The sequence below is a fragment of the Poecilia reticulata genome, linkage group LG12 (assembly GCF_000633615.1).
Source record: "Poecilia reticulata strain Guanapo linkage group LG12, Guppy_female_1.0+MT, whole genome shotgun sequence".
Lineage (NCBI taxonomy): Eukaryota > Metazoa > Chordata > Actinopteri > Cyprinodontiformes > Poeciliidae > Poecilia > Poecilia reticulata.
In genome coordinates, this window is record NC_024342.1 from 5080758 (window position 1) to 5106313 (window position 25556).

General features: G+C 39.6%; 2 protein-coding genes across 8 annotated transcripts in view; both read left to right on the top strand.

The window, feature by feature from the left end:
• Positions 1-449: 449 nt before the first annotated feature.
• On the top strand, positions 450-13261 carry LOC103473320 (TNF receptor-associated factor 2-like). Its single transcript, XM_008423451.2, has 11 exons — positions 450-683; positions 2148-2357; positions 3503-3581; positions 3761-3859; positions 4735-4896; positions 4980-5054; positions 5871-5945; positions 6956-7522; positions 8422-8599; positions 8694-8842; positions 10348-13261. The coding sequence occupies exons 2-11, from the start codon at positions 2170-2172 to the stop codon at positions 10564-10566; spliced, it is 1791 nt and encodes a 596-aa protein (XP_008421673.1). The 5' UTR covers positions 450-683; positions 2148-2169; the 3' UTR covers positions 10567-13261.
• Positions 13262-20740: 7479 nt separating this feature from the next.
• tnca (tenascin Ca) overlaps positions 20741-25556 on the top strand; it is a 60678-nt gene continuing 55862 nt past the window's right edge. For 2 of the 7 annotated variants that reach the window (XM_008423452.1, XM_008423454.1), the window contains exon 1: positions 20748-20956. The gene's annotated coding sequence lies outside the window, so the exon portion shown is untranslated. Of the gene's footprint in view, positions 20957-25556 lie in introns of all 7 variants that reach the window. The other 5 variants (XM_008423456.2, XM_008423455.2, XM_017307976.1 and 2 more) reach the window with 4 other exon arrangements.

A 25556-nucleotide genomic window follows, 5' to 3' on the forward strand; every position in this document is an offset into this window, starting at 1 on the left:
TATATATTATAAAATCAATCCAACCATTTAAGTTTTAAATCATGTTTTCAGAGATACTGGTCTAATTTAATATCAGAAATAAACTTCTTGTTTAAGTGAAGTAATTTCTACTATTAATCTGACAGATAGGGTATAAATAATTTTAGATTAACTATTTATATACAGACAGAGCTCAAAATGGAGTGAAACACTTTCTGGAAGGACGGATGTTCTTCCTTAAGAAAAAGTGAGTCAAAGAAGCACCTGTGTGTATTAAAACGGTATTTAAAAAAAAATAACAGGTGCAAACATTGGGGCTATTAAAAACACAACAGTGTGTGATGCTTTTGTACGAAGTCCGGGATCCGACTGTTTACAGGCTCCTCTGCCTCAGCCGGTCCGCCTCCTCTCCCGGTTCTCAGCCAATCAGCGGGCCGCCTTCCCAGCTGGTCTGCCTGTCAACCCACGTCCAGCCCACCGCATGACGTAACGCCCAGTCTGAAAGTGCAATGGCGATATTGGACAATAACAGCCATCGCGTTGGAGGACCACATCTGTATTATGTGGCTAACATTGAAGAAAACACCTCGAGCCGGCTGCGACACCACATATAATAACTGCAGAGCGCACGAGCGGGAGTCTGCGAGCGGGGAAGGGGATTTCACAGCCTGCGCGCGGGATGACAGTTTAGACTAAAACCGCTGGTAAGTGCGAACTCCACTGCTTGCCGCGGCGTTCACAAAGAGTCGGCTTTTAAAAAGCTAAACAGTTTGTTACAGACGGCAAAAGCTTCACATTTCAAAGGGGCGTGGCCGTGTGCTGAGGGTACCACTCACTAAAGGATGCTGATAGCTTAGCAACAGCGACAAGGAAAGAGAAGCAAGAAGAGAGGGGAAGAGAGACAATGGATGTGCAGCCTGGCCGCACCGTTTCTGGGCAGACTGCGAGGGAAAACGAGGGAGATCCCCAGCAGTCTGTTCCTGGTGAAGTGGAAGGAGCCAGGGATGCAGAGTGGAAATGTAAACAAAGGGTGTGGGCCTCTCAGCTGGCCTGTGATGCTCTGTCACACACACACACACACACACACACACACACACACACACACACACACACACGCGCGCGCACATACACACACACACGCACCCACACACGCACGCGCACACACACGCATAAATACCCACCACCCCTTACTACTGTAAATCATGGGAAGGTTTTACACACACAATGGAAACACGTCCACAGGCACATCTGCGATGGATTGTTAGCATCCCTGAGATTAATTACTGTTGCCTTTGTTTGTCCTAGAAGAAAATAACAAATTTATTTGTTTCACTGATCATTTAAAAGTAATCTTACAATATTTCTACACCTACAGATCTAAGGAAACCATAAACCATATTTTATAAGTTTCTGATCCTTCTGTGAATATTAATACATTTTTTGTTGAATGTCTTTCAGGATTTTTTAAAATAATTTTTTAAAAATTAGGATGGAGCCCTTCATTGTTATTCCAAAAAAAAAAAAAGCAAAGCAAAGTGAAAACTAGAATTGTATTACTTTACATAATAAAGTCAGGACCATTGAACTACACATTTCTGTAAACAAACATACATGTACATCAGTTGACTAATATTGAAATCATACACTTTTTATTCACTAGAAAATCTGGAATCCGCACACCGCTAATAAACACAATAAATACCTATTATTTACAGTGTTTTAAATTGAACAAAGCAGAATAAATGTCAGTAATCATATCAGCACACTTTGGGTCAACAGGTCTCCATAACAACCACCAGATGCCAATTACCGTGGATCTAAAAGATTTTCACAACCCCTCTTAAAATGTCACCTTTTTGTCATTTGCAAAAATGTGATCATGATAAATTATTTCAGAATGTTGTTCGCATATGAGGTGATATTCATTTTGTACAGATGAAATATAAAAATAAAATCTAAACAGGCTTGTATAAGGGTGACCATCACTAAGCTAACACTTTGTTGACCTTATCTTTGCCCTTAATTTGTGACCACACAGGATTAAACCCACTGGGAAAAAAAAATCCTACTTCTGAGATTAAAGTCAGAATTGTGAGAACAAAAAAATTAAATCAGGGCCTAATCCAAACTCCAGTTTCTCTCTCTTGACCTTCGCCGTCTCTTCCCAGGTGTGACGTGTAAACAGACGCCATGGCCACACAGGAGCCGTCCCCTCCGTCATCCATGGAGAGCAATAAACCCGGCTTCCCCAAGAAGATCCTGGGCAACAAGCTGGAGGACAAGCACCTGTGCAACTGCTGCCACAACATCCTGAGGCGGCCATTTCAAGCCCAGTGTGGACATCGCTTCTGCTCCTACTGCTTCAACAGGACCGTGAGGTCAGAATCTGATTGGCCGAGGGCGGAAAAAACAGGAACCGTGCGACTGGTCTTTGTTGTTGTGCTGAACTTGTGCGTTTTTATGAACAAAATCAACAATGTTATGCTTCAAAATGATCTTAGGATACATTTAAATTTCATCTCACATCTACAAAGGTTCATAGTATTTTATGACTATGATTCATAGTCATAAAATACCATCTGAAAATATTTTGTCTCATGAGCTTTGTTTTTGACAAGAATAAACGGAAACAAAACTTTTTTTCACAATCAAGCTGAGAACTTAAATTCCTACAAAATAAAAGCAATTCTTACGTATGTAATTTTAAAGAATAAAAAAAAAAACCCATCCTTGTTGATCTCTAAACATCTGACATCAGATTTTTGCACGATAAAAGTGTAGTGGCCTTCTTTCAGCCTCCTGACTGTCAGTGTGCAGCAACAGGTGGGGGAGGTGCAGTGCTGTGTTGCTCCACTCAGCCCATTAAAACTTCAACAGTTTCTTTGGCATCGTAATAACATTTTAATGCATTTTTTTGAAATCACAGGTTTTTAAAACTCTGTGCTGCGGGTGTCAGTCTCATCTGTGCAGAGAGCTCCCCGACCAGCAGGGGGCAACCACGCGTGCTCAAATTTTTAAATAGAACAATTGTGTTAAAACTTTGTATTTTTATGTGCAGTTATCGAGAACGAGATTTTTTAAAATCAACTCCCAAAGTGTCAAATTCCTGATTTTATTGGCACATAAATGTCAATTTTCTATCGCCGCTTGTAAACAACAAACCATTACTCGACCTCACCTGGTCTGTATTTAAAAACTCCTTGTTAAATGTGATTCCAGACCTAATGAGGAAGTCAGAAAATAAAACTTGTTTTCTTCTCCTTATTTAATAAGTAATCGGAAGTGATTTACATGAGACTGAAACAAATTTCCCCGAAATATCGAGGGCTGGCTCTGAATGTAACTGCCACCTTAAGCTGAAAAAGTTGTAATAAGTCGCAACACATTTCCCTGATGTGTGGAAGAAGGGAGCAGAGAAGGTATAGGTTTTTCTATTTTTACCCTCCTTGGTGAGAGCCTGGTGACGTATGTGTTCAGAGAACAAGATATAAACTGACTTTTGTTTGATTTGAATCTATTGCAGTAATGGACCCCAAAGATGCAACGCTTGCATTAAAGAAGATATTTTTGAGGAGCCGACATCAGTTTTGAAGCAGGGATGTGTGAGTATCACACCGTGTTGAGATTGCAGCTGACTTGTTTCAGTGTTGGCTTCATTTGTCTATTTTTGTTTTCCTAAAATTCAGCAGAATTAGCCGTGTTTATTTTATTATTTTAGTCCTTCTGGCCATTTTAAAGAATCACATTTATTGTCGCTCCTGTTTTTTTGTATCTTTTCCAGGCATTTCCTGACAATGCCGTTCGAAGGGAAGTTGAAAGCCTGTCTGCAGTTTGTATCAATGAGGACTGTACTTGGGAAGGAACTATTAAAGAGTATGAGGTTTGTTCTACTCCTCTTTTGTTTGCTACGCAACATAGATATTCATTGAATCATCTCTCAATAGAGATAATGCAGGGTATCAATGCAATGTAAATTTCGAAGAACCTAAAATGCACAAATTAAAAATTTGTGCATTTTTAATTTTTTTAAAATAAATAAATGATTTATTTAAAAAAAAATCATTTATTTTTTTAAATAAATGATTTTTAAAAAATTATTTTTTTTTTTTAAAAAAGCAGCGTTATTTATGCTTCTAGCCTGAAGCAGATACACCAGTTTTGTCTGAAGGAATAAACCAAAAATACCAGCAAGCTACAGTGAAAAGCTTTTGATAAAAGTCTCAAAGTTTGAGGGAAATTCCACAAAATACTTTCTGTTCTTAAAATTTCTGAACTTGAAGAAAGACAAACAATTTCACTTTCATTATCCTACCCTTAAACGAACATAAACCAATTTTATAGCAGACCTAGTACATTAAAAGTTTAGTATGAGTTAATGTCAGAATATTGAGGGAAGAAGTTAGTGTGTCAACCGGTGTTGCTCATCAGCCTGGCTGTCAAGAGATTGTACCACACCTTACTGTGCAGAGCCCCTGCTTCCTGCTGAGATTAATAAGCACACCCTGTGTTTATGCTGTAAACAGCAGTATGTATTTGGGGAATTTCCATGAACTTGCCTGTTATGCTTGCAGGTTAATGCGGGAGCTTAATCTTCCGCTAAATGACTTGTTTGGACTGTTGCGGAGTGATTAGAACGGAAACCTTTAAAGTAGCGGCAGTGTTTGCGCAGCTCCCTTCGTTGTATTTGCACAGCCGAGGGCGTCGCCGATCTGCCGCTTCGGATTCCCTTCAGCGCCATCTCCTCTCTCCCTGCAGCTGAATCACGAGGGGAAGTGCGAGTTCATGATCATCCCCTGCCTCTCCTGCAAAGAACGAATCCGCTTCAACGAACAGGAGCGCCACAACGAGCGGGAGTGCCCGGAGAGGACGCTCAACTGCAAGTACTGCAAGGAGCCATTTCACTTCAAAAACATCAAGGTTAGTGATTGCTGCTTTGAATTGTTGGCAGGGCGTGGGGGCTGAAAGCGTTGCTTCATTGAAAGTATTGTTGCTTCTTTTAGGCTCATGACGAAATCTGCCCCAAGTATCCGATGATCTGTGAAGGTTGTGCCAAGAAGAAAATACCCAGAGAGAAGGTACCTTTGTAAAATACAATGGCATCTTCATAACTATCAATGTACTGACATTTAAATTCATCTGCATAAAACAGAAAAAGACACTTATGAATACATTGGAAAAACACAGTCTTACCAAGTTTTGTTCTAGTTTCTTGTACAAATATTTTAGTACATTTGAAATAAGACTAAACTAATTTACATGTAACTTTTCAGCAAGATATAGGAGATTATTTTAAGTCAATAATTTCTTAATATTGATGAAAAAAAATACTTGTTCCATTGGGAGATTTCACTTATAACTAATCATGTTTCTTGTGTTATAAGTGACATAACAAGACTTTTTCATCAATTATTGACTTAAGACAAGCTATTTCTTGCTGAAAAGTTACTTGTCAGTTAGTTTTATCTTATTACTACTGTGCTAAGATATTTGCACTAAAAACTAGAACAAAAATACTTGGTAATATTTTCAGTCTTTGCTGTGCAAGTACAGAAAAGGGTGAGTTTTTCCAGATTTTATTCTCTATTTTTTTTAACTAAGGCAACCATCAATCCATTCATTCTTTCATCCATTCATCCATTTATTGATCTGGTCTGTTAGCCAATCTGGAAATTTTAGTATATAGTGAAAATTTTTGACATTTAAAATGTTTTAAGTGCTTCTGGAGAAATCTCATAGGAAAGGTGGAGAAAGGAATAATTTAAGACAGTAAAAGTATTATTTTTTTTATCTGTTAAACTATTTGTCATTTTAAAAAAATAAAAATATACAATATATCTTATCTGTTTTGAATTGTCCGAGTAAGTTGACTGTGTCTTTGTGTTTTATTTCAGTATGTGGACCACATTAAGCTCTGCACTAAATTCCGAACTCCATGTCGATTTCATGTCGTTGGATGTGACATGTCTGTAAGTAGCCTGAATATTCATCACTTCTCTGGGTTTGATGTTGAGACTGCGTACTTGTGCACCTACTTGAACAAAGTTTGGAAATCCACTAAAACTTACAATTTTGGCATGTTACAAAAACAAACTACATAGTATTTTATTGGTGGTTCATGTTTTCCTTACTCTGATACCCCTAAATATGATCCGCGGCAATTAGTTGAATAAACATAATTGAATAAACAGAGTCCTCGACCTGTGCGTGGTTCAGTGTCGGTATAAAAACAGCTGCTTGGCCAAGGTCGGAGATACGGTGGCCCTGAAGTGCAATAATTCACTAAGCACAACTACAAATCACAAAACACAACAACATTAACAAAACGGAAGAGGTGGCTCCCAGTGGGAAACTTAAGATGTCGCTAATTGGACGATTCCACTTTTGGCTTTAGAATCAGAAGTTATTCTGGCTTGTCTGGTGGTGACGCAAACTCAGCTACAGCTATCCAAAAATATTTTGAGTCAGGACATACTACATAGGCCAGCTTTGGTTTTCTCCCTCTATTTGGACAAAACATAGCACTGTGACTGTCTTTCTGCCTGTCTAAACAAAGACAGCATGAATGCTAGAATAATATAGTTATAAAGTCAAAAAAGTGATGCCGTCCGATCAGCAACGTCTCAGCGACCAAACTGGCCTAAGGAGACACAGGACAATAAAATTGTATGGCATCACTATAGATATAGAGATGTTGAAGTACTCCATAATTTCAGCTATGGGAACTGTGTAGATATTGAATAAAAGAGAACTGAGGACAGAGCCTTGTGGAACTCCATATGATCTTTGTTTGCCTAGACTTGCATACAGCTAAAAGTCAAATAAGGTCCGTCTCTGTACCCGACAGTCTTGCTCAGCTGTCTGATCAATATCAGGATGTTGATGTTAAGCTGTAATATGATTCAAAAGTGGTTAAACTATAAGTTCATTGTATTATCTTCCTCCACCTACAGAATTGTCTTGCTTGTTTCTTGTTTAGGTGGAGAAAGAGAAGATTCATGACCACGAACGCGCTTATGCCTACGAGCACCTTAACCTGCTCCTGCACTTCATTATGGGTATGAAGGTGAGCATGGAGGGCCTGCAGCCCCAGGGACTGGAAGTAGCTGGACACAAACTGTTAGAACTCCAACAATCCCTCAGGGAACTCGAGGCCAGAGTCTCCCAGCTCAGCACCACCTCTTCTGGGCCTCCCGTGCAGGGAGCTGCCGCTTCCTCCTCTTCCTCCTCCATCTGCAGTGCCGGCCCGCCTGCATCAGCTCCTCTTCCTCCACCTCCCACTCTTCCTCCAACGCTCTCTGTGTCTACCTCGTTCACACCCCTGCCCAGCTCGGTGGGCGCAGCGCTGGAGCTTCAGCTCCACAGCGAGAAGACCAAGGTGGCCGAGCTTGGCCGCAGATGCATGGACCTCGAGGTCAAGGCGGGGACGTTTGAAAATGTGGTGTGCGTTCTTAACAGGGAGGTGGAGAGGTTTGCCACAACCATGGAGGCCAGCAACCGGCAGCATAAACTGGACCAAGACAAGATCGAAGCTCTTAGTAATAAGGTATGACTTCAGACTGCTGGTGAGTTTTGGTTTCCTCGAGTCGACTATCGTTTCAGGAGTCGAAGATGTCGCACCAGTGGTGAATTGTTCCTGTCAAAATATGCTGCAAAACTCAAGAAGATGTTAATATGCTATAGAGTAGGAGTGCAAACAATTTATGGTTTTTTAGATTACATTTAGTTCTAATCAATTAACTAATAATGTCTGCACAGACCGTTTTTCCAGTGTTGTAATTTGGCCGCAATCCAGCAGAGGGTGCTGCTGGCTATCTGTACGCAGAGCAAGGAATAAAGATGGCGGAGCTTTACGTCCATGAAAAACTGTCCAGAGTCCAGTCTGGGATACAAAATGTATTTTATGTGGTTCTGATTTGAAATATTAACACTCAACAAGCTCCCCAAGTTATGATCTGTAATAGCGCTTATTCAGCCAAGCTGCATGGCAGAGCAGCATCAATTTACTGATGTGCTACGAAGCGGAGGGCAAAATAGAAAAATGTAACAAGATGAAGAAGAAAAAAAAAACACGATGTCGCCTGTTACGAGTAAAGTTTGAACATTCCTTCAAGATCAACAACAGACTGTACTTCTCTCTATTTGTGGGAAGTTAAGAATATCACACATTTATTAATTTATTTTTACACCTTTTATTTTTCAGTTCAGCAACCTACGAGGTTCCTGTGTTGTATTTTACATATATGTCAAGGTTAATAAAGTCAGAAAACCACAGTTTTCTTAAGCTTATTAACTTTAGTAAAGCTGACACAAAATAATGTTAAAATGTAATGTTTTTTAAATTCAGCATAGGCCTATTATGAAAAATTGCCCTTTAAAACTCTGCTGCCTTCGCCCAATATAAGCATGTTTGAGGTAATACAAATGCATGCATGTACCTTCTAGGTACGACAGCTGGAGAGGACCGTCGGACTGAAGGACCTCACGGTGGTGGAGATGGAGGGCCGCCTGAGGGAAATGTCCGCCACCACCTTTGATGGCGTCTTCATCTGGAGGATATCAGACTTTGCCAAAAAACGACAAGATGCCATTGCAGGTCGGGCTCCTGCCATGTTCTCACCAGGTAACAATATTTCTTTCTAACCTTGACTTTGAAGCCCAAACAAAAGCCAGTTTCCTAGAAGACGTCCTGCTGAATGTGCCTTTTTCTTTTCCAGCTTTCTATACTAGCAAGTATGGCTATAAGATGTGCCTGAGGATCTATCTGAATGGGGACGGTACGGGGCGAGGCAGCCACCTGTCCCTGTTCTTTGTGGTGATGAGGGGACTGAACGACGCTCTGCTCAAATGGCCGTTCAACCAGAAGGTAAAACACATGGAGAGGCACCGTTGGCGTGCAAATGGCTTTTAAATATTCCCCAGTTTGTTTTTACTTAAAAGGTCCCTGTGGACGTTTTAATCTGAGAAAAATGGATTATGTGCATAACAACATAGATTTAGGTAGTGTCTAATGGTTGTTATGGTGACCTGGTGATCTAATAAGATCACACCCAGATACACTTAAAAACCAAAAGCATAAATAAAAATGATCATTCATCTAATTTACTTTGTAGGATATGTATGGGCAGTTTTTGTGGACGCACATTTTTATGCATTTTACTTTATTTATGCCGTTGGGTAGATTTAGTTACAGTAAAGTAGGTGAGACTTCTTCAAAACAAGACATTTTGCACAATCACACAACACATATAAATATCATATGATTAAAGGTGACCAGGTGCTCAATCCTTTAAAATGTTAAAAACAATAAAATAATAAAAACTCACAGGCTTAAACGCAGTGTCCTCATTAGGGCAAGATTCAAATGAAATTTTAAAAAACGTATCGGTTAAAATTTAGCTCAACTTCACAAAAACCTACAATTTTAGACCCCTAGTAACTGATGCCCCAAAGTCCTGCATTATGATAGTAATAAATACATTTCATGAGGTCTAAGGACGACAGTTAATATAAAATACATTATTAGGGTCTGTACTGAAATATTGAATTCCCCCCTTGTGGCTAAATAAAGTACAATACAGTATATTCATTCATTACAGGCAAATTTGGTGCACATGTATACCAAATTTATGCATCTACTCATGGCATGTTGGGGGCAGTAGCTGTGTTTACATTTACCATAAAATTGCACAAGTTGGTATTACGATAATAAATTTGCTTAATGGAAACACACCAATTTTGAAACAATGTTTCTGACAAAAAAAGTTACGTTAGGTGGTTTTTCAGTTCTATTGACATTTGTATATTTCACAAGACTGCAATGGAAACATTTGTTTTGCATTACTCCAGTTTGTATCCCACAGCAACATGGTTTTTGTTGGCAATTGCCTCCTTGGACAATGCACAGCTGGCTCCACCAGAACTCTCACATCATCGCAGAGTTCATCAAAAGTATAGTTTGTCATTTGAAAGTGTTAAATACATGGCTCTTCTGTAAAACTGGTGACTAGTCTCCCAAAAATGCAACATACGTAGCCCCTCCCCAGTATAAAGGGTTTGTCGCTTCAACGCCTCAATAAGACTCCCTATGATAACTTATGATGACGAGCGTAGTGTAGTGGCAGGAATATCATGCTGACATCTTGTTTTAATGCCTTATTTAATGAAAAACATATTCGAGTGTGGTTTTAATTTCATTTCTCATCTCACGGAAACACCGGAATTGCAAAATTGTGCTGTTTGTAGCAGAACATCGACAAAGTTTTGTGCACGTTCATAATGGAAATGCAGCTACTGTGACAACAGCTTTAGCTTCTGTAAGTTGCCTTGACTGTCTCAAAGTGGGTCTCTCACAAAATGTTTATCACCCAGGTAACCCTGATGCTACTGGACCAGAGCAATAGGGAGCACATCATCGACGCCTTTCGACCCGACGTCACTTCCTCTTCCTTTCAACGACCCGTGAGCGAGATGAACATCGCCAGCGGCTGCCCGCTCTTCTGCCCGCTCTCCAAGCTTGACGGAAAGAACTCGTACATTCGCGACGACACAATATTCATCAAAGCCATTGTGGACCTCACCGGCCTCTAGGCGTCTCCATGTCGACAGTTATGATGACCAGGCAGCTCCCTGACCAATCAAGGCTTCTGTTTCTTTTAGCCAGCTGTGGTCCCGTCAGGGCTCTGTGCGGGGCACGGTACCGTCCCTCGCCCCTCGCAGGAGAAGGACGTTCTTGCGGCTGTATGCCGCGTGTGGCTGCTCAGTCCAGACGGTGCTGGCATTGTCATACCAGGTGGCATCTGTGCGAGAGCCATCGTCATTGATGTACACTTGTTTTCTTTCAACATCTTCCCCAACAGGGAGAACATCCTTTCTTTTTTAGGATTCCTGGTTGAGCAGCAGCGTGGCTCAGTAATCCACGGCATTGGAAGAGGGAGGCACGTTGTAGTGGCGTGACGAGGATGAATATTTTTAATCTTCTCAGCTTGTTGGCTTTCAGCTTGTGAAAGATTGTCTTAGAACAGGATTGTAGATTACTAATAGTTTGTGTGGTTATTCCGATAAAGCTGACGTGCCATAGAGGTAGGGCTTCTTCTTCTTCTCAAAAGTCATCATGGATATCGTGAGCTTGCTTGTGTTGAGTGAATTTACATAGACAAAACGTGGAGTTACGTTACGTTACGTTACGAATAAGATAACCGGCTTCTCAGTGTTTCTTTTGGTTTTTCTCAGCAAACTGCATGCCGCCGGAGATTTATTTATTTATAATTTTTTTTAAACGAACGACTCCTTTTTCTCAATCTAGCTTTGCAAAAGTTAGTCATTAAAACCCATCGGTGATTTAGCTATCCGTGATGGTGGACATTGCCTGCATGCCTTCGGAGCCAGGCTGTTTTTTTTTAATGTTGTTTTTTTTAAACATGTAGAGTTTTTGCGTGTTCGTTGCTGTTTAGGGTTTGGTGGTTTGGTACATCTGTGGAAGATACAGCGGAGTTACCATGGAGTCAGGGCAGCTTGCCAGTCAAGCCTGAGGCATAACGCTTGCATGGAGTTCTCCTGCAGGATTTGCTCACTCGCTCACAACTCAACACATAGTACTGTGCCCCACCACGGACTGAGGTGAACGCAGATTCACGGGAGTTGAGGAATCGTTCGTCTGTGCTCATAGTTTCCCATGCATCCCGTACAGCGTTTCTGCTGCTCTGAGACAGAATGCCGATGTGAAACTTATGTCAGTGCAAATAAACTGCAAGAGATTGTAAAGCGTTGTTGTAGGTCTCGAGACCGTCTGTGACGATATTTACTGACGATATTTACTGCCGATTTGATGTTTTACGCCGATAAATCTTAACGGCACTTTCCCCTTTTTTGCGGTAACACACATTCGACGTTATACCTGCTTACGCTATCATTTTATTCTTCCCCCACACCCTTGATTCTTTCATTAGAGGTCGCTGTTGTCGTGTGTTTCGCATGCTGAGGTGTTGAGGTTCATGCTGGCCTGTTTGGAAACCAGTTTTGACCTGTATTGAAACCTCTCTGTGCATGGGAGGCTTCAATTCATTTTTGCTATGGAACTTCGAGCCGGTTGACTCCGTGAGCTGCGCGCAAAAACCTTTATTTGTATTTGTTTGGATGAGGATACGTGAACATAGAATAGTTATTATGTTATATCCGGCACTGCTCCACACAGGAAGAGGCCTATATTCATAGTAATGTATAAATATGTATCTTTCATATCATAATGTTGAAATAATCTATATATTGATGTTAATATACACAAGATGTTATAATAAACATAGTATTACTCAATACCTTATTAATTCTATATCTATAGAGCAACTTTTTTTTTTTCGTTTGATGGTTTGAACAGGCCAGGATAACCTTTTTGTGGAGTGAGGATTTGTAGAGTGCAATATATGATTACATCCTTTAGCCAACTTAGCTAAAAGGGTTTAAACAGGTCACAATTATTTGTTGCCGTTTGTTTACATTAGTCATTTTTGGAGCTGACGAGTTGTGACCAGTTTTGAACCTTCTTAGGAAATGTGGTGCTTTTCTGAACATGAAACACAATTTCATCAATATGAGACTCTTTAGTCACTTGTTGTCCGTGAAACTAGCTTGCTAGCTCCTAGCTAGCAAAGAGAACCATTTAGGTGTTCGAATTTGTTATGAAATACACCAAGTTTTTGTTCACAACTTTAAAACCTTTTTAATAAAGTCTTAAGGATGTAAAAAGTCAGATTTACAATAACTTTTTAAACTTTGAGTGTGCTTGTACCGTGCCAAACTCTAAAATTACCTCTATATGCTAAAAGTGTTACACTGCAAGATTTATTTTATGTTCTATGCTAAAATATGGTGCCAAATATGTTTCTGTATGAGTTTGGATTTTTTTTTTTTTTTTTTTTTTTATGCATATGGGTGTTTTGGCAAGCATGTGACTTTCTTTTGACATGATGCATGGGGCCATTACTAGTAGAAATAATTATTTCATACCCATAAATTGGTCCTCACATGGCAGAGGTTTGTGAATGTAAGCTTTAATTCTGCATTTTTCTTTCTTAACAAGTTGTTCTGTCATGTGATGCAACTGACCAGAACCAACTTTATTTGTGCACTTTCTACCATTTGTCTAAGCAGGGTATATATTTTGTTGAGTGATTTATGTACCTTGAACTCAGAGCCATATATACATATACATATATTCTGATGTTGATAATTGATGTGTCATGCTAAAACAGCTCTTGCAGTCTGTAATAAAGTTTGTTGGTTTTTGCCACCAGTGTTTAATGTCTCATTTTCTCAGAAATGTATTTGCTTGCATTAAAAAAAAAAAACGAATCAGATCTACTTGCAAAGTGTGCAGTTGGAGTTGGGTTAGCATAAAAACACAAAACTGTAAGAAGTAAAACAAATTATGGTCAGTAATTGCCATAAAAACAGTTGAATTTGTCAGGACATTGTGGTTTACTTTAAACAAATCAATATCGTCAAAATAACCTGACAGGCTAATATTGCAAACCAATCAAACTCATCCATTCACCCTCCAAATCACAATAACTTTTCCTGTTTAATTCTTTTGGATCACACCAGCCAGCACATTCTGTGCACATGAATCAGAGATGTCAACGTTAAGTCTCCAGAACGGTTCCATTGCTAAGTTGGGCTAACGCACTCAAAGTGTACGTATCTGGATTTTTATCGGCCTTCGTAATTCCTCTCTCTTCAATTCTCCATGGCTGCAAAGGAGAAAAACAAACAAATCCTTAAGCGTATGTTAGGAAACCTGCGACGTCTCCAAGTAATTCCACAACGAAAACCACTTGGAAGCGACGAGAAGAGAGCCGGGATGGAAAGAGACGGGCAGATTTTATTTGATTTTATGGAACCAATTACAACTAACATCCAACAGGCACCTGCAAAACAGCATCATCTACCATGATTACCACGAATAGTCGCCAAGCAGACAGACAGACATGCAGCCAGATGATGGATCCAGTGGAACTTGTCCGCTCCAGGTGACTGTACATTGAACATGATGCCTTATTTATTGCAGTATAAAAATTGGGGTTCTGCAGGTCTTTTATTGTTCTTTATTGAATGTTTAATATGTATAAACAGTGGTTTGTGTGTCACCTGTGTGACTGTGACGTCAGATATTTGAGGCAAAAGCAAAGGAACTGCAAACTTTCTCGGAAATCAATGAAAAGTAAAACTTAAAAATGGAACAGAATTGGATTCATACCAGATCGAGTTCCAAAGCTGATCTCTCTCCATGTCCTTGTTTCAGCGCCTCGAACCCGGTTTGCATCCTCCGAGCCTCGTGGATGTTCAGAATCGTCTCTGGCATAAGCTTAAAGGACTGAAGACCTTGTAGAAGAAACTCTTACAGTTTTCTCACTGGAATCAGTCAAGATTTCTGCAAAATCATTCTTAAAAAAAACAAGAAAACCTGGTGAAATTCTGAGTTCTGTTCATTTTATAGCCAAGCTAGATCACGCACACAGATGTTAGGTGTGTACAGATGCACTCTATCTTGGGCTGCGGTCCCCAAATACAAATTGTATTAATTAGTACTGAGTGCTTTTCAGTGATGTTAAATATACGTAGGTTTGTCACTGTGGTTTCTCAGTTCCTGTTTTTCTTTTTCTCTTTTTTTTTTGCAGGTGTAGAAGCAGACTTTTAGTGTGTTTTCTTATATTCTCTTTATCATTCTTCCTTCCTCCGTTCTTACCAGAAGTGGAAATGACAGTTTATAATAAGAGAGTGAAAACTTTGAACCCGGATCAAGTTATTCTTGCCAAATTCTGCAGCTGCTTGTTCTAGAGCGTCCAGACTCAACAGGGACCTCAAAGAAGTCCAAGCAGCACCAGTGACGTTTTCACAATCACAAACACCAACAGAAACAAAGGGGGAAAAACTCCTAAAGTCAGCGGAGTTACCAAAAATACTTTCTGTTTCTTATTAGAATTAGATAGTATTTTGTGCTCATTCACAAAATTGTAAAATTCACCTTTGATTGTGTGACCAGGAGGTTTTTTAAAAAAATGTGTTTCAACTCTCTACAAAAGGAAAAACATCTGCCTTTTAGATTCAGATACAAATCTAAAAGGTAATCCAGTGAGGAGGAAGGTTCTGAAATGTCATTACATTTAGTGTATGAGGCGCATTCCTGTGCTCACTAGAGGGCACCAAGTATCCATCAAATAATTACTATGCATCTGCTCTGTTTGTGCAGAACCCCTTTATTAACAGGCACCCATAAAATAACAAAACGGATGAAAACATGGAAACTGAAGACAAGCCTACATCAGGGTCGAGCCGTTGAGTCTAAATGCTTCGCGTAGAAGGAACCCGCTCTCTCGTCACTCTGGCGCACGGCTAAAATAGTTTTACCTTTCGAGACAAAAATAAAACGTAATCTTTAAATGCGTTAAGTAAAAAGAAATGTCAGTTTACATTCACCTTGATATTTAAAAGGCTTGCTCAGCTCCTCTCTGAGTCACAAAGTGAAGGAAGTGAGCTAACAAAGCAGTAGTTACTTCCACAGGATGTGGTCGTGCAAGTCAGCTCAAATGAGGCGTTTTATTGAAAAAAAAAAAAAAAAGTCTTGTCTTTCTGTTGTCTGGAGCTCTTTTGAAGGTCAAGTCAGTCACTTTTAACACTCGACTCGACGCACTCTCTTAGATGTGTGGAAGCAAAAGTAAAGGCTCATTATGTAACATGTATTTACCCCCCCGCCTAATACTTCTTTTTAATACGTGGTAAGTTTATTCTGACTGGATTTTGCACTAAATGAAAAGAATCTGGCATTTATGTTTTACAGAAATGTCGAATGCATTTGTGTTTCACATTCAAGAATGAAATGTTGACAAAAAGTTCCATCAAATAAACAACACAGAGAACAATGCAAACTGATGTGGTCAGTAAATGAAAACCAAATAAATAAGAGCCACAAGTAGTAGCACGATATATCGGCGCCAACATCGGTATCTCCCGTTATCGGTAAGACTGGCTTGATGCTAACAACCGATATTTATTTCCAACTAGTTGCCGCTTGTTTCTGGAGGATGAACTGGGGAGGTTGGTTATGTGGTGATGATGTGACAGTGATGTTGTGCACGCATTTGAAGAATGCAGTCAGGTTTAAGACGATCATTTTGGGATTGAAAAAAACAAAACAAACATTTTCTTGAGTCTCATTGATGAAAACAGAAAATGAACTCAATATCTCGAGAGAATCAACAGGAAATGAACTCATCATCCTGAGGGAATCATTTGGAAATTTACTAGAGAAAATAAGAAATTAACTTAAAAACTGAAAGTTAACTATTGAGAAAATAAACTTGTCAATTTGAAAAAACTGAAAATTCACTCATCATCTCGAGAATATCACGCCGAAATGAACTCAAACCGGAAATTAATTTGCTCTCTCAAGAAAAGCTTTGTGAAACAAGCTTAACATTTTACAAACGCCACAAAATAATATCACGAAACACCTTCAAATACACAAAGAAAGCTACAACACAAAACGTCAGTAATTTCAAAGGCAGATTAAAAACAATAGCAATCTTTACTCCCGAGCATAAATTCACCGATTCCATCAATTCGACGATTATAGATCTTTTTAAGGCTCTTTTTAAAACTGAAATGATCAGTAATTAACTACCTTTACTCACAGAAGATAACAATAAATTACTATTCGTGTTAACTTGTTTGATTCTTCCTTAGATACTATTCTAAGTAAATATACCATAACCCAGTAATGGCTGACAGCTTCACTGTTAACCGCAGCAATAACGGCACAATACGTCACACTGCATTCACGCGTATTTCCGTCAGACTGGATGTTCACGTTCTCTTCTCATGGCTGCAGAATCTCCCCACAACACTTTGGCTTCAACAGTTTTACAGACTGCTGAAAAGCGACGCAGTCCTTCAAGCGATATTTTGGCGTCTGTGCAATTTAAATATTTACTCGCGCTGTCACGTCTCGGCGCGCGCGTTCGCCAGTCTCACTTAATAAAGACGGATCTTAATAATGGCCATTGTCGAAGCCTGCCTCGTCTGCTCCGCTGTTGGCAAGCGGAGAGCAAGAGGACCAGAAGCCGGCCTCTTTAAACCTTTTGTTTGTTTTAGTGTTTATAACTAATGTCCCGAGGCCGAAGTGAGGAGCACAGAACACGTCCCCGCTGCCAGGAAGCCGTGCAGTCGTCAGAACACGGACTGGAAAATGGCGTGCAGTCAAGAAACAAAAGACGCGTTTGAAGAAATCGGGCCAATTCGGCAGCAGTAGAGCGCCGATAAGGTCAAGCTGCAAACGATTAAAGGTTACCGCAAGGATTTTACAGGAGCAACCACTACCAATCCCAGAGCTCTGTTTTCCTGTTGAAGATTTTAACACAACGGGCTGCAGCTCAGTTTGAGGGATTATTTAAGAGACTTTGTTCTCTGAGAATCGCGCAGTCCGCACATGGGCAGGCTGACGAAATTATTCTGTTAGATCTGCAGAGAGTAGCTTCTCTTTCACAAGGTTTAAAAAAAGAAAAACACGTAGCTTTTCTTTTTTACTTAAATGAAAATATCTTGGGTCGGGTCAGTTTGGATTTTTGACAATCCTAACCGACTTCATCTGATTTAATGTCGGACAGTGAAGGGAAAACAAGACGTAAATGTAAACATTTGACATTAACTTAACTTTTACGCAGCCCAATATTACAACATTTACGACTATTTCTACTTCATTCATTTCTTCTCAGATTAAGCAGCAGGGTTTGAAGAAGCTGTTACATTCAGGGGGAAATGTTGCGTTCACTGCCCGGCTCTCATGTCCCACATTAGCAGAGCAAATGAAGCCGTCATTAAAATCAGGTCAGTCCTCAGGGTCTCATCAATACATAATTAAAACAGGATGTAGACACGGCTTCCTTTCTGTGGGCGGCTGGATCTGGATCCGAGCTGAAAACTCCGGTTTTCTCTTTAGCATGTTGGGAAATGCATTTCGACAAGCATGGCAGGTTTCTCCACCTGTGGGGCACTTGGTTTCACAGTGTGACTCACTGGAAAGGAAGATTTTATTTTTTTTACTATGCAGTTATATAAATGATGATCAAGATTTGCACTAACAGGCAATTACTTTTTTACATATTAAAACTCAACCAATCAACTATTTGTATGTGCTGCTAAATGTGCTAATGGCAGAGGAACGAGGAAAACTTTATCCATCATCATCGGTAGCCATGCTAACTAGCATTAGCATTCATGGTATGCTAGCTGTCGGGAAGGAGCTGTAGCATAGCAGAGAGCAACTGAGGGTGATTGGCATCGCTAAGACCCTCCTCCTGTCTCTGATTGGTTGTTTCTGAGGAAGTAGTGTATTTCTTTACGATTTCTTACAGATTGTCTGTCACCACCTGGAGGTAAGTTTTACAAATATGTAAAAGACGCATTTTTTATGAGGTTACATGCTGTCACTTTAAGATTTACCACAGTGGGAAAAACAAAAAAAAAACAACAAAAAACAACGTTTTAAGGGTGACACAAAAAACCGGCAAAAAAAACGTAAAACAGATATTAGAAAATCCAACTTTGCAGCAGACACATGAACAGATAACAGAACATTGGACTTTATCCGACTCCATTTGCATTTTGATATCTTTCACTCTTGCAATTTTAAAACTTATTCATCTTTTAAGACTTTTCTGCTTTCACTTCCAATGATAATATGCACTCTGAATTTTGAACTTGCTCATTATAAAAACGTATTTTATACGTTTTGGTTGACGCAGGTCAACCAAAACTTGACCTGCGTGCTTTATTTCCTCTGCTGCACCTCCGCTGTGGAAACAGAAAATCCTGTCACACAGGTAGCCACCCGGTGCCATATTTTTCAAACATCGTATGTTTGCTTGGAGACATAATTTCTGTTTCTGTTTCTACTCGCCGGTCTGATAACAGAAAAGGAGGGAATCCCCATGGCAACCAGTGACTTAACATTTCCTGAATTTCTGTTTCTTGTGTCAGTCAGCAGATTCTTTTTTTGTCTAAATATTTCTTCCATTATTTGTTTAAAATTCCTTAGAAGTACATTGATGTGTAGTTAAGCTTCAGAAAGCAGCTGCGCTGCCAGTTTGCTTTGGCCACTCTGTTGAACTAATTGAATGTTATGTAATTATTCTTGTATGGCGTTTATTCGTCTTATTTGCTGTCCAGTGTTATTGCTCAAATTTGTCTCATAATACGAGGGGGAATAAAAAGAGGGTATGTTTAATTCATTACAGGACATACGCAGAGAAAGATCACCTCATGTTGAGACACGCGTACCTCCTTCCTTCTGTGACCTGAAGATTTACTGGTTCAATTTCCACAACCACAGGAGTTTCTTACATGCTAATGATTCCAAATGAAGCTGATCGTAACTTAATGGTGCCATGGAAACGAGCAGCCAGCACTGGATCATTTTAACATCCGTTGAAATGTTTGAACTGAGGTGTTTAATCAGAGATGGAACAAGTAGCTATTTTCCAACAGGATTTTGCAATCAAAACAAATATTTTTTGGAGAAAAAAAAACAAAACTATGCCTGTAAGAAAAAAAAGCACTTAGAGCACTATGAGGTAGTTTGTGGAGAACTGCAGAATTTCAACACAACTTCAACCTTAAAAGGGAGACGAGGTTAACCTGCCCTTTAAAAACTGCATTATTTGAAGGATTTGTCATTTTAATTGTGTTCAGAGTTGATTAACTCGTCTCGCGTTTGAGGAACAATTGTTCCGAAACCAATAAAGGAAAAGTCAAATGTTTCTGTTCATCTGTTATTTCTCCCACAATTAGAATGAGTTAGTCTGGACTGGGTTCATTTGGGCTAACCTTGGCTATAATTGTCCAAACATTTTCTGTTCTGTTTAAATTAACAGCTGATCCGACTCAAAACAACAAAACATAAACAAACAATATTCTTTTTAGTGTCTTTATTTCTCGGCTATTAAAGCCAAAAGCATTAAAAACCAACAAGAAGGCTGCTGTTTGTTGGGGCGATGAAACAACTGTGGATGAATCCTTACTGTCCTCATGACGTCCTGCTCATGCATGTTCACTACATCTGACTGCAGTACAACTTACTGAACAAAACAAATGGCAAAAGATATTTCTATTAAATGCAGTAACTTGAACGAGTTGTTAAAAACTCTAAAAATGGTGTAAGAAAAGGAGAATTTCATTCCATTACTTTGTTGTCTGCTGCTGTCGCTACTAAACCCAAACGTGCTTAAAGGCCTGCGACTAATAAAATCAAACTTGTAAATCACGCTAACAGGAACTTAATGTTCTTTTTGCAATAAGTTCTTAAATAAGCTTGATGTTAATAACAAATAACTCATACAGAGAAACAAAATTGACAAATAATAAAAAAAAAATCTAAATGTAATGTACTATAATTAAAAAAACAACAGCAGCAAACAAACAAGTGAAGTCTGGATTCCTCCTTTCTTCCTGCTCGTTATCACCAGCATCCATATCCACCCGAAGGTAAGCCATATTTTACACTTCATGCTGTAAACTCTGGAGCATTCAGCTTGTAAACTTTGCGGTGGAGGACGGGAGCATCCAGACCACTGAAGCCAGACACGCTTGCCAGCTCTAATCTCTCGCTGTCTGCAGGCGCTGACCTCTTTCTGCTCGTCTGACGGCTTATTAGCCGTATTGATTTTGGCTTCTTTATGTTGCAATACTTCCTGCAGGGAGGCAAATCCGCTGCGCACATATCAGCTACTCTGGGTCACTAAAAACATCAAGTCAGGCAACTCCGGTTAGGTTTACAGTGGAGATTTTTCTTTTTGTCTGAAGAACGGGCCGTGATAGATGAGCCTTGTTGAAGCAGTGGCCTGGGTGTGACCAGCTTCGAGTCTTCTGCTGGACTTTTTTAATTTCGCGGGCATTGAGCCAGGGGACACACATGGCTGGGAAAGCTTATGCTGTAAGTGTTTTCATATATAAAAAAAGAAACCTTGTCTGCATGCAATATCTTTTTCTTATTGAAAATTATATTATTGTGAGGTGTAAGTATAGAAATCGTTTGGTGGGATTGACTCTTTATCCATTAAAATCTTGTTTGAAAATCAACATACGTAGCGATTCATAGATGCAGTAGTCCTACCTTTTAATCTTTTTTATTAGGTTGTATAATTAATGTCCATGCACAAAATATATTGGGTTATTTTTGGATATTTCAATTGTGTGAATTTTTATTTGTTTCTCAATGTTATTGATATTATTACAGTGGATACCTGGTATTTTTCTGGTTTTAGGAACTACAAAAAAATCTGATTTCAGTCAATCTAAGGCCGAAATCCAAATTCTTGAGACCTCTTCTAAAAATGCATATTTTAATACACCAAATATACCTTAATGTGCATTAATATGCACAGCACAAACGTTCTTGACACTACCGAGGAAGCTAACATCCACCGTGTTCTTTATCTCCACTTTGTAACGTTGCAGTCATGTATTTCAGCTTCCCAATCTATCACCCTTAGGTTTTAACAGCCAAGCAGGATGGAATTTTTACGTCTGATTTTTATGCCCTACTTCCAGATGTTTCGCCTTGAAAGCTGAAGCACTTGTGGTCAAAGTTAAATTTCAAATATAAACTAAATATTGAAGAATAGCCCGTCCTCAATAACTACTCCTAGCATGAAATGGGGGTTGGCCATGAAAATTACAACTGGTGCATCTCTAATTGTGCAGTTAAGTTGTCAGGACCAATCACCACACAGTGATATGACACATTCGTCCCACCATCACCCTTCCACATATTCCACACACATGCAGATAAAATAGATGTATGTATTTAGTAACAGATTCAGAAATACTGCTTATTTTTCCAAATACAACAATACAACTTGCTTAGAAAAGACATCTTAAGATCACGGTAGTAAAGATTTTAACACACACGTGTATTATATTTATTTACTCCCTTTTTCATATAAAAAGTTCAAAATTTTAATTATTTTTGAATATTTTGAATACAGTTGAGATATTTCTCAGAGTAGAGGTTTCTACACCAAAACCTAAGAAATACAAAGCTTTCCATGAGGGTTTAATGTTGAGCTAATTTGTGCACAGAATTGGGTTTAATGCAACTTTCAATGAACGTTAACTTTTGAAGGATAACACGGGATTCATTTAAAATATCGATACACAGCTAGTTGTTTCACGGTTGGTTTCCTACCAATTGTCAGGTTGAAAGTTATTCTTTGAGCTACAATAAACATCCCAGTGTAAGTTCTGTGTGGTTCCGTTCAGCAGAGGGTTTGCCTTCCTAGCGGACAGATGTGACAGGGGTGGGGGGGAGTGGAGATTTTTTTCCACGAGGATTTCCAACCACGAAATGCCTGACGTCAAACTTGGAAGGTACGGCTCTCCGCCCGCCACATTTCAGGCGATAGTCATCCACTCACGCTGTGTGTGGATGACTGCCTTTCTAGGCAATGATCTGGCACTCGGATAGGTGTAAACTGGAACATTAACATTCTGACTCTACCCAACATCCCCCCCTCCGCCTCAATACAAAGGTGACTTCACCGGAGATGCAATAAAACATTTAGCTTCACCACTGAGAAAATGTTAAATTTAGCCTCTTTCACAAAGTGAAAACTGAATTGCATTCCCTCTTAATGATCTACACATGTTTTATGGGGAATTTAGAGCACAACACTGAAGTGGGGAAAAAAAATACTATACATTGCTTTCAAAATGTTAAAAAGTGTATAAAGTCGCTACAATCCATCAGCTGTAAATAAATTCCAGTGCAACCAGTTGGATTCAGAAGTCATTTAATTCTTAAATATATTTGATTAAAAAAAACATAAAATTAAACACAGATTATTGTGAATAAACAAAATTAAAATTTTTGCAAAGTGAATGAACAACATTTAGTTATCATTCCTAACACTGAATACCTGCTTACTGTCGTCAATGTAAAATTTATTTACATTTGTAAAAAAAAAATGTAAAAAGTGTTTTTGTGGTCAACCAGGTGCCATGGCAACCATTCAGCTGCGCAAAACACCTGAGTGGACCAAGCTCTGCGTTCGAGGACGAAGCTTCTCCTCTGAGCTGCAGTTTCCAAGCTTCCGCCTCACAGAGCAGCTCCTCCAGACTAGCCAGCAGCAATCAGTAAACACCTGGTGTAAGTTAGCATCTGCTGAGCTCATATTTCAAGCTACTTCACTTGCAACTCTGGTAAAAACATATTTAAAGGGTTAAAAGAGAAACCATGTCATGATGACTTCCTGAAGGCGGAGTTCCACAAAGAGTCAGTGCTTCTTAAAGAGACAGAGGCCCAATTTCAAGGCGCTAAGTACAAAGTCAAATTTGACATATACAGCATTTTCATAAATGACACGGTTACTTGATTGTGCTATAAAATGACACTATGTGGCCTCTAAAACACATAACACTGCCCATTTAAATTGAAGGCGATAGAGCATGCCTACATCTATTGGCAAGTTTCTGTGTTTACATCACTGCTTTCCTTCTCCGGAGTCGAGTCATAGTGAACTTTTCTATCTTCGTCCAGTAAACTGTGTCCTCTGACGTTTTAACGAATCCCGTATTTTATATCCAGTTCCTTTTATTTTGCCTTTGAAAACATTAAGTTTACAAGGAAACTCAAATGGCGTTGCAGCTCCCGTCTGCAGTAGCAATCCCCAATGTTTTCTCGATTACACGCCAAGTAAGTTCCAGTAATAAATTGCGCAAGCACACCATGTACAACGTTGTTTACCTCAGTGTGAATTATTTATGAAGTTGTTTCAGCCGAACTGACATTTTCCTGTAGCTTGTTGAGCATTTGGTCGTACCTGCCGCAGAGCGTCTCTGGATGTTTTGAATGTTTTGGTGGAGCCGACATCTCAGCATCACTCATCTCGCACGGCGACGACCGTCCGAGTCAGAGATAGATCTCCTTTTGCAAAACAGAGAAAAAAAATCTTTAAATCCAAACCAATACAGTGAGATGTGTCGCTGTGCTGAGTGTGCCCATTAAATCTGACTTTGAAGGATGAAACTGTTTAGAACAAGTGACGGCCGGAGTGTTAATTTCATTCCCTTCTGCTGACGTAGGGAATCTTTCCTCTATCAATTCGCTGCAAAGGTAAACATTTAGTCGAAATGTGACACGTGGAGATGGTGGAGCTGTGAGCGGCTGCGTGCAGCTGTCCCTCTGCTGACTCAGCATTGGAAAGACGAGGGTTCCTTAAGTTAAAATGTTCCCATGACATCACTAGGAGAAAATGTGCTGCGCTGGAGTCCCACCGCTACCACTTATTGATGCGTCAAAGTCAATTTAGAAACTGAAAAACTTTACCAAAGGAAAAAAAATAGAAAAAAGTCTGTCCCCCTTACTGATCCTGATCGTTCCCAAAAATGTCTCGTATTCTGTATTCTGTGAATACGAGACATTTTGACATACCCGTTGTAAACGAACTCAGTTCGGTGAAGGTAGTGTGACCACCATTAAAGGCGTCTTGTCGTCACATCAGCCTTCAAAATCACTCAGGTCTTTTAGTTCTAGCATCTCTCCAGAACCAGAACCAAACATTCAGTTCTTACGCTTTGCTAATCTGGAACAAACTCCCAGGAAACTGCAGAAACTGCCAAAACATCGACTTCCTTTAAATCAACCTGTGCTGAGCTGCCTTTGATTCGTAATAACCGGAACATTGATCGACATTCTTGATGTGTATTCGTTTGATGACTTTGACGATGGCATTTGACAAAATGTCATGTTTGTTGCTGAATGATGCTTTTGTGGTGTAAAGCACTTGGAACTGCCTTGTTGCTGAAATGTGCTCTACGAATAAACCAGACTTAAAACTTGACTGGGAAAAGTGGGACAGATGGTTTTTAGAACAAGTAGTTGGATTAGGTCTAGGGGAAATACCTCAGTAATATTTCTTTATTCATATATATTACTGACTATTTTTACTCAAACAAAATGCTTTAAAAGTAAGAAATCCTTCTTTTAAATTTAAAACGCTAAAGTGTACCAGATGTTTGTGGCTTAAGTGTATCATTGACGTTCTGGTTGGACTCTAATCGCCCGTTTGTGTATCTGATGATGTAGCTGTAAACCAGGAGCTAGTTAGCAATAGACTGACTGTGGTAGTCTCAATAGTGAAGCATATCACTCCTCCTGTCAAGATTTCACAGGAATTCACACTTTTAGGCTTTTCATTTGCAGTAGTTTGTAGTTGTTTGGGGGGTTTTCGGTTTAGTCCCTCGTTAAATTTAGCTTCCTTCTTCCCAACCAGCCATGCAGATTTGTGGTTTAGCCATTCCTCGGGTATTCAAGAGAGCGTCGCCGCAGTGTGAGAATAATTCAAGCTCCCCCGCCCCCGAAGACTTTGCTTTCCATGAGTTCCTGTCGAAGAGGATGGCATAGAAATCCCTCGGCCGCGCGTGTAAAAACAGAGTAGCTGCTAACAGAGGCCAGCAGACTCTCTGAAGACCATCTGTCTCCCACGGTGGCCAAACGTCAGCTGGATGGAATTAGGCAGGTTCTGCAAGGGGAG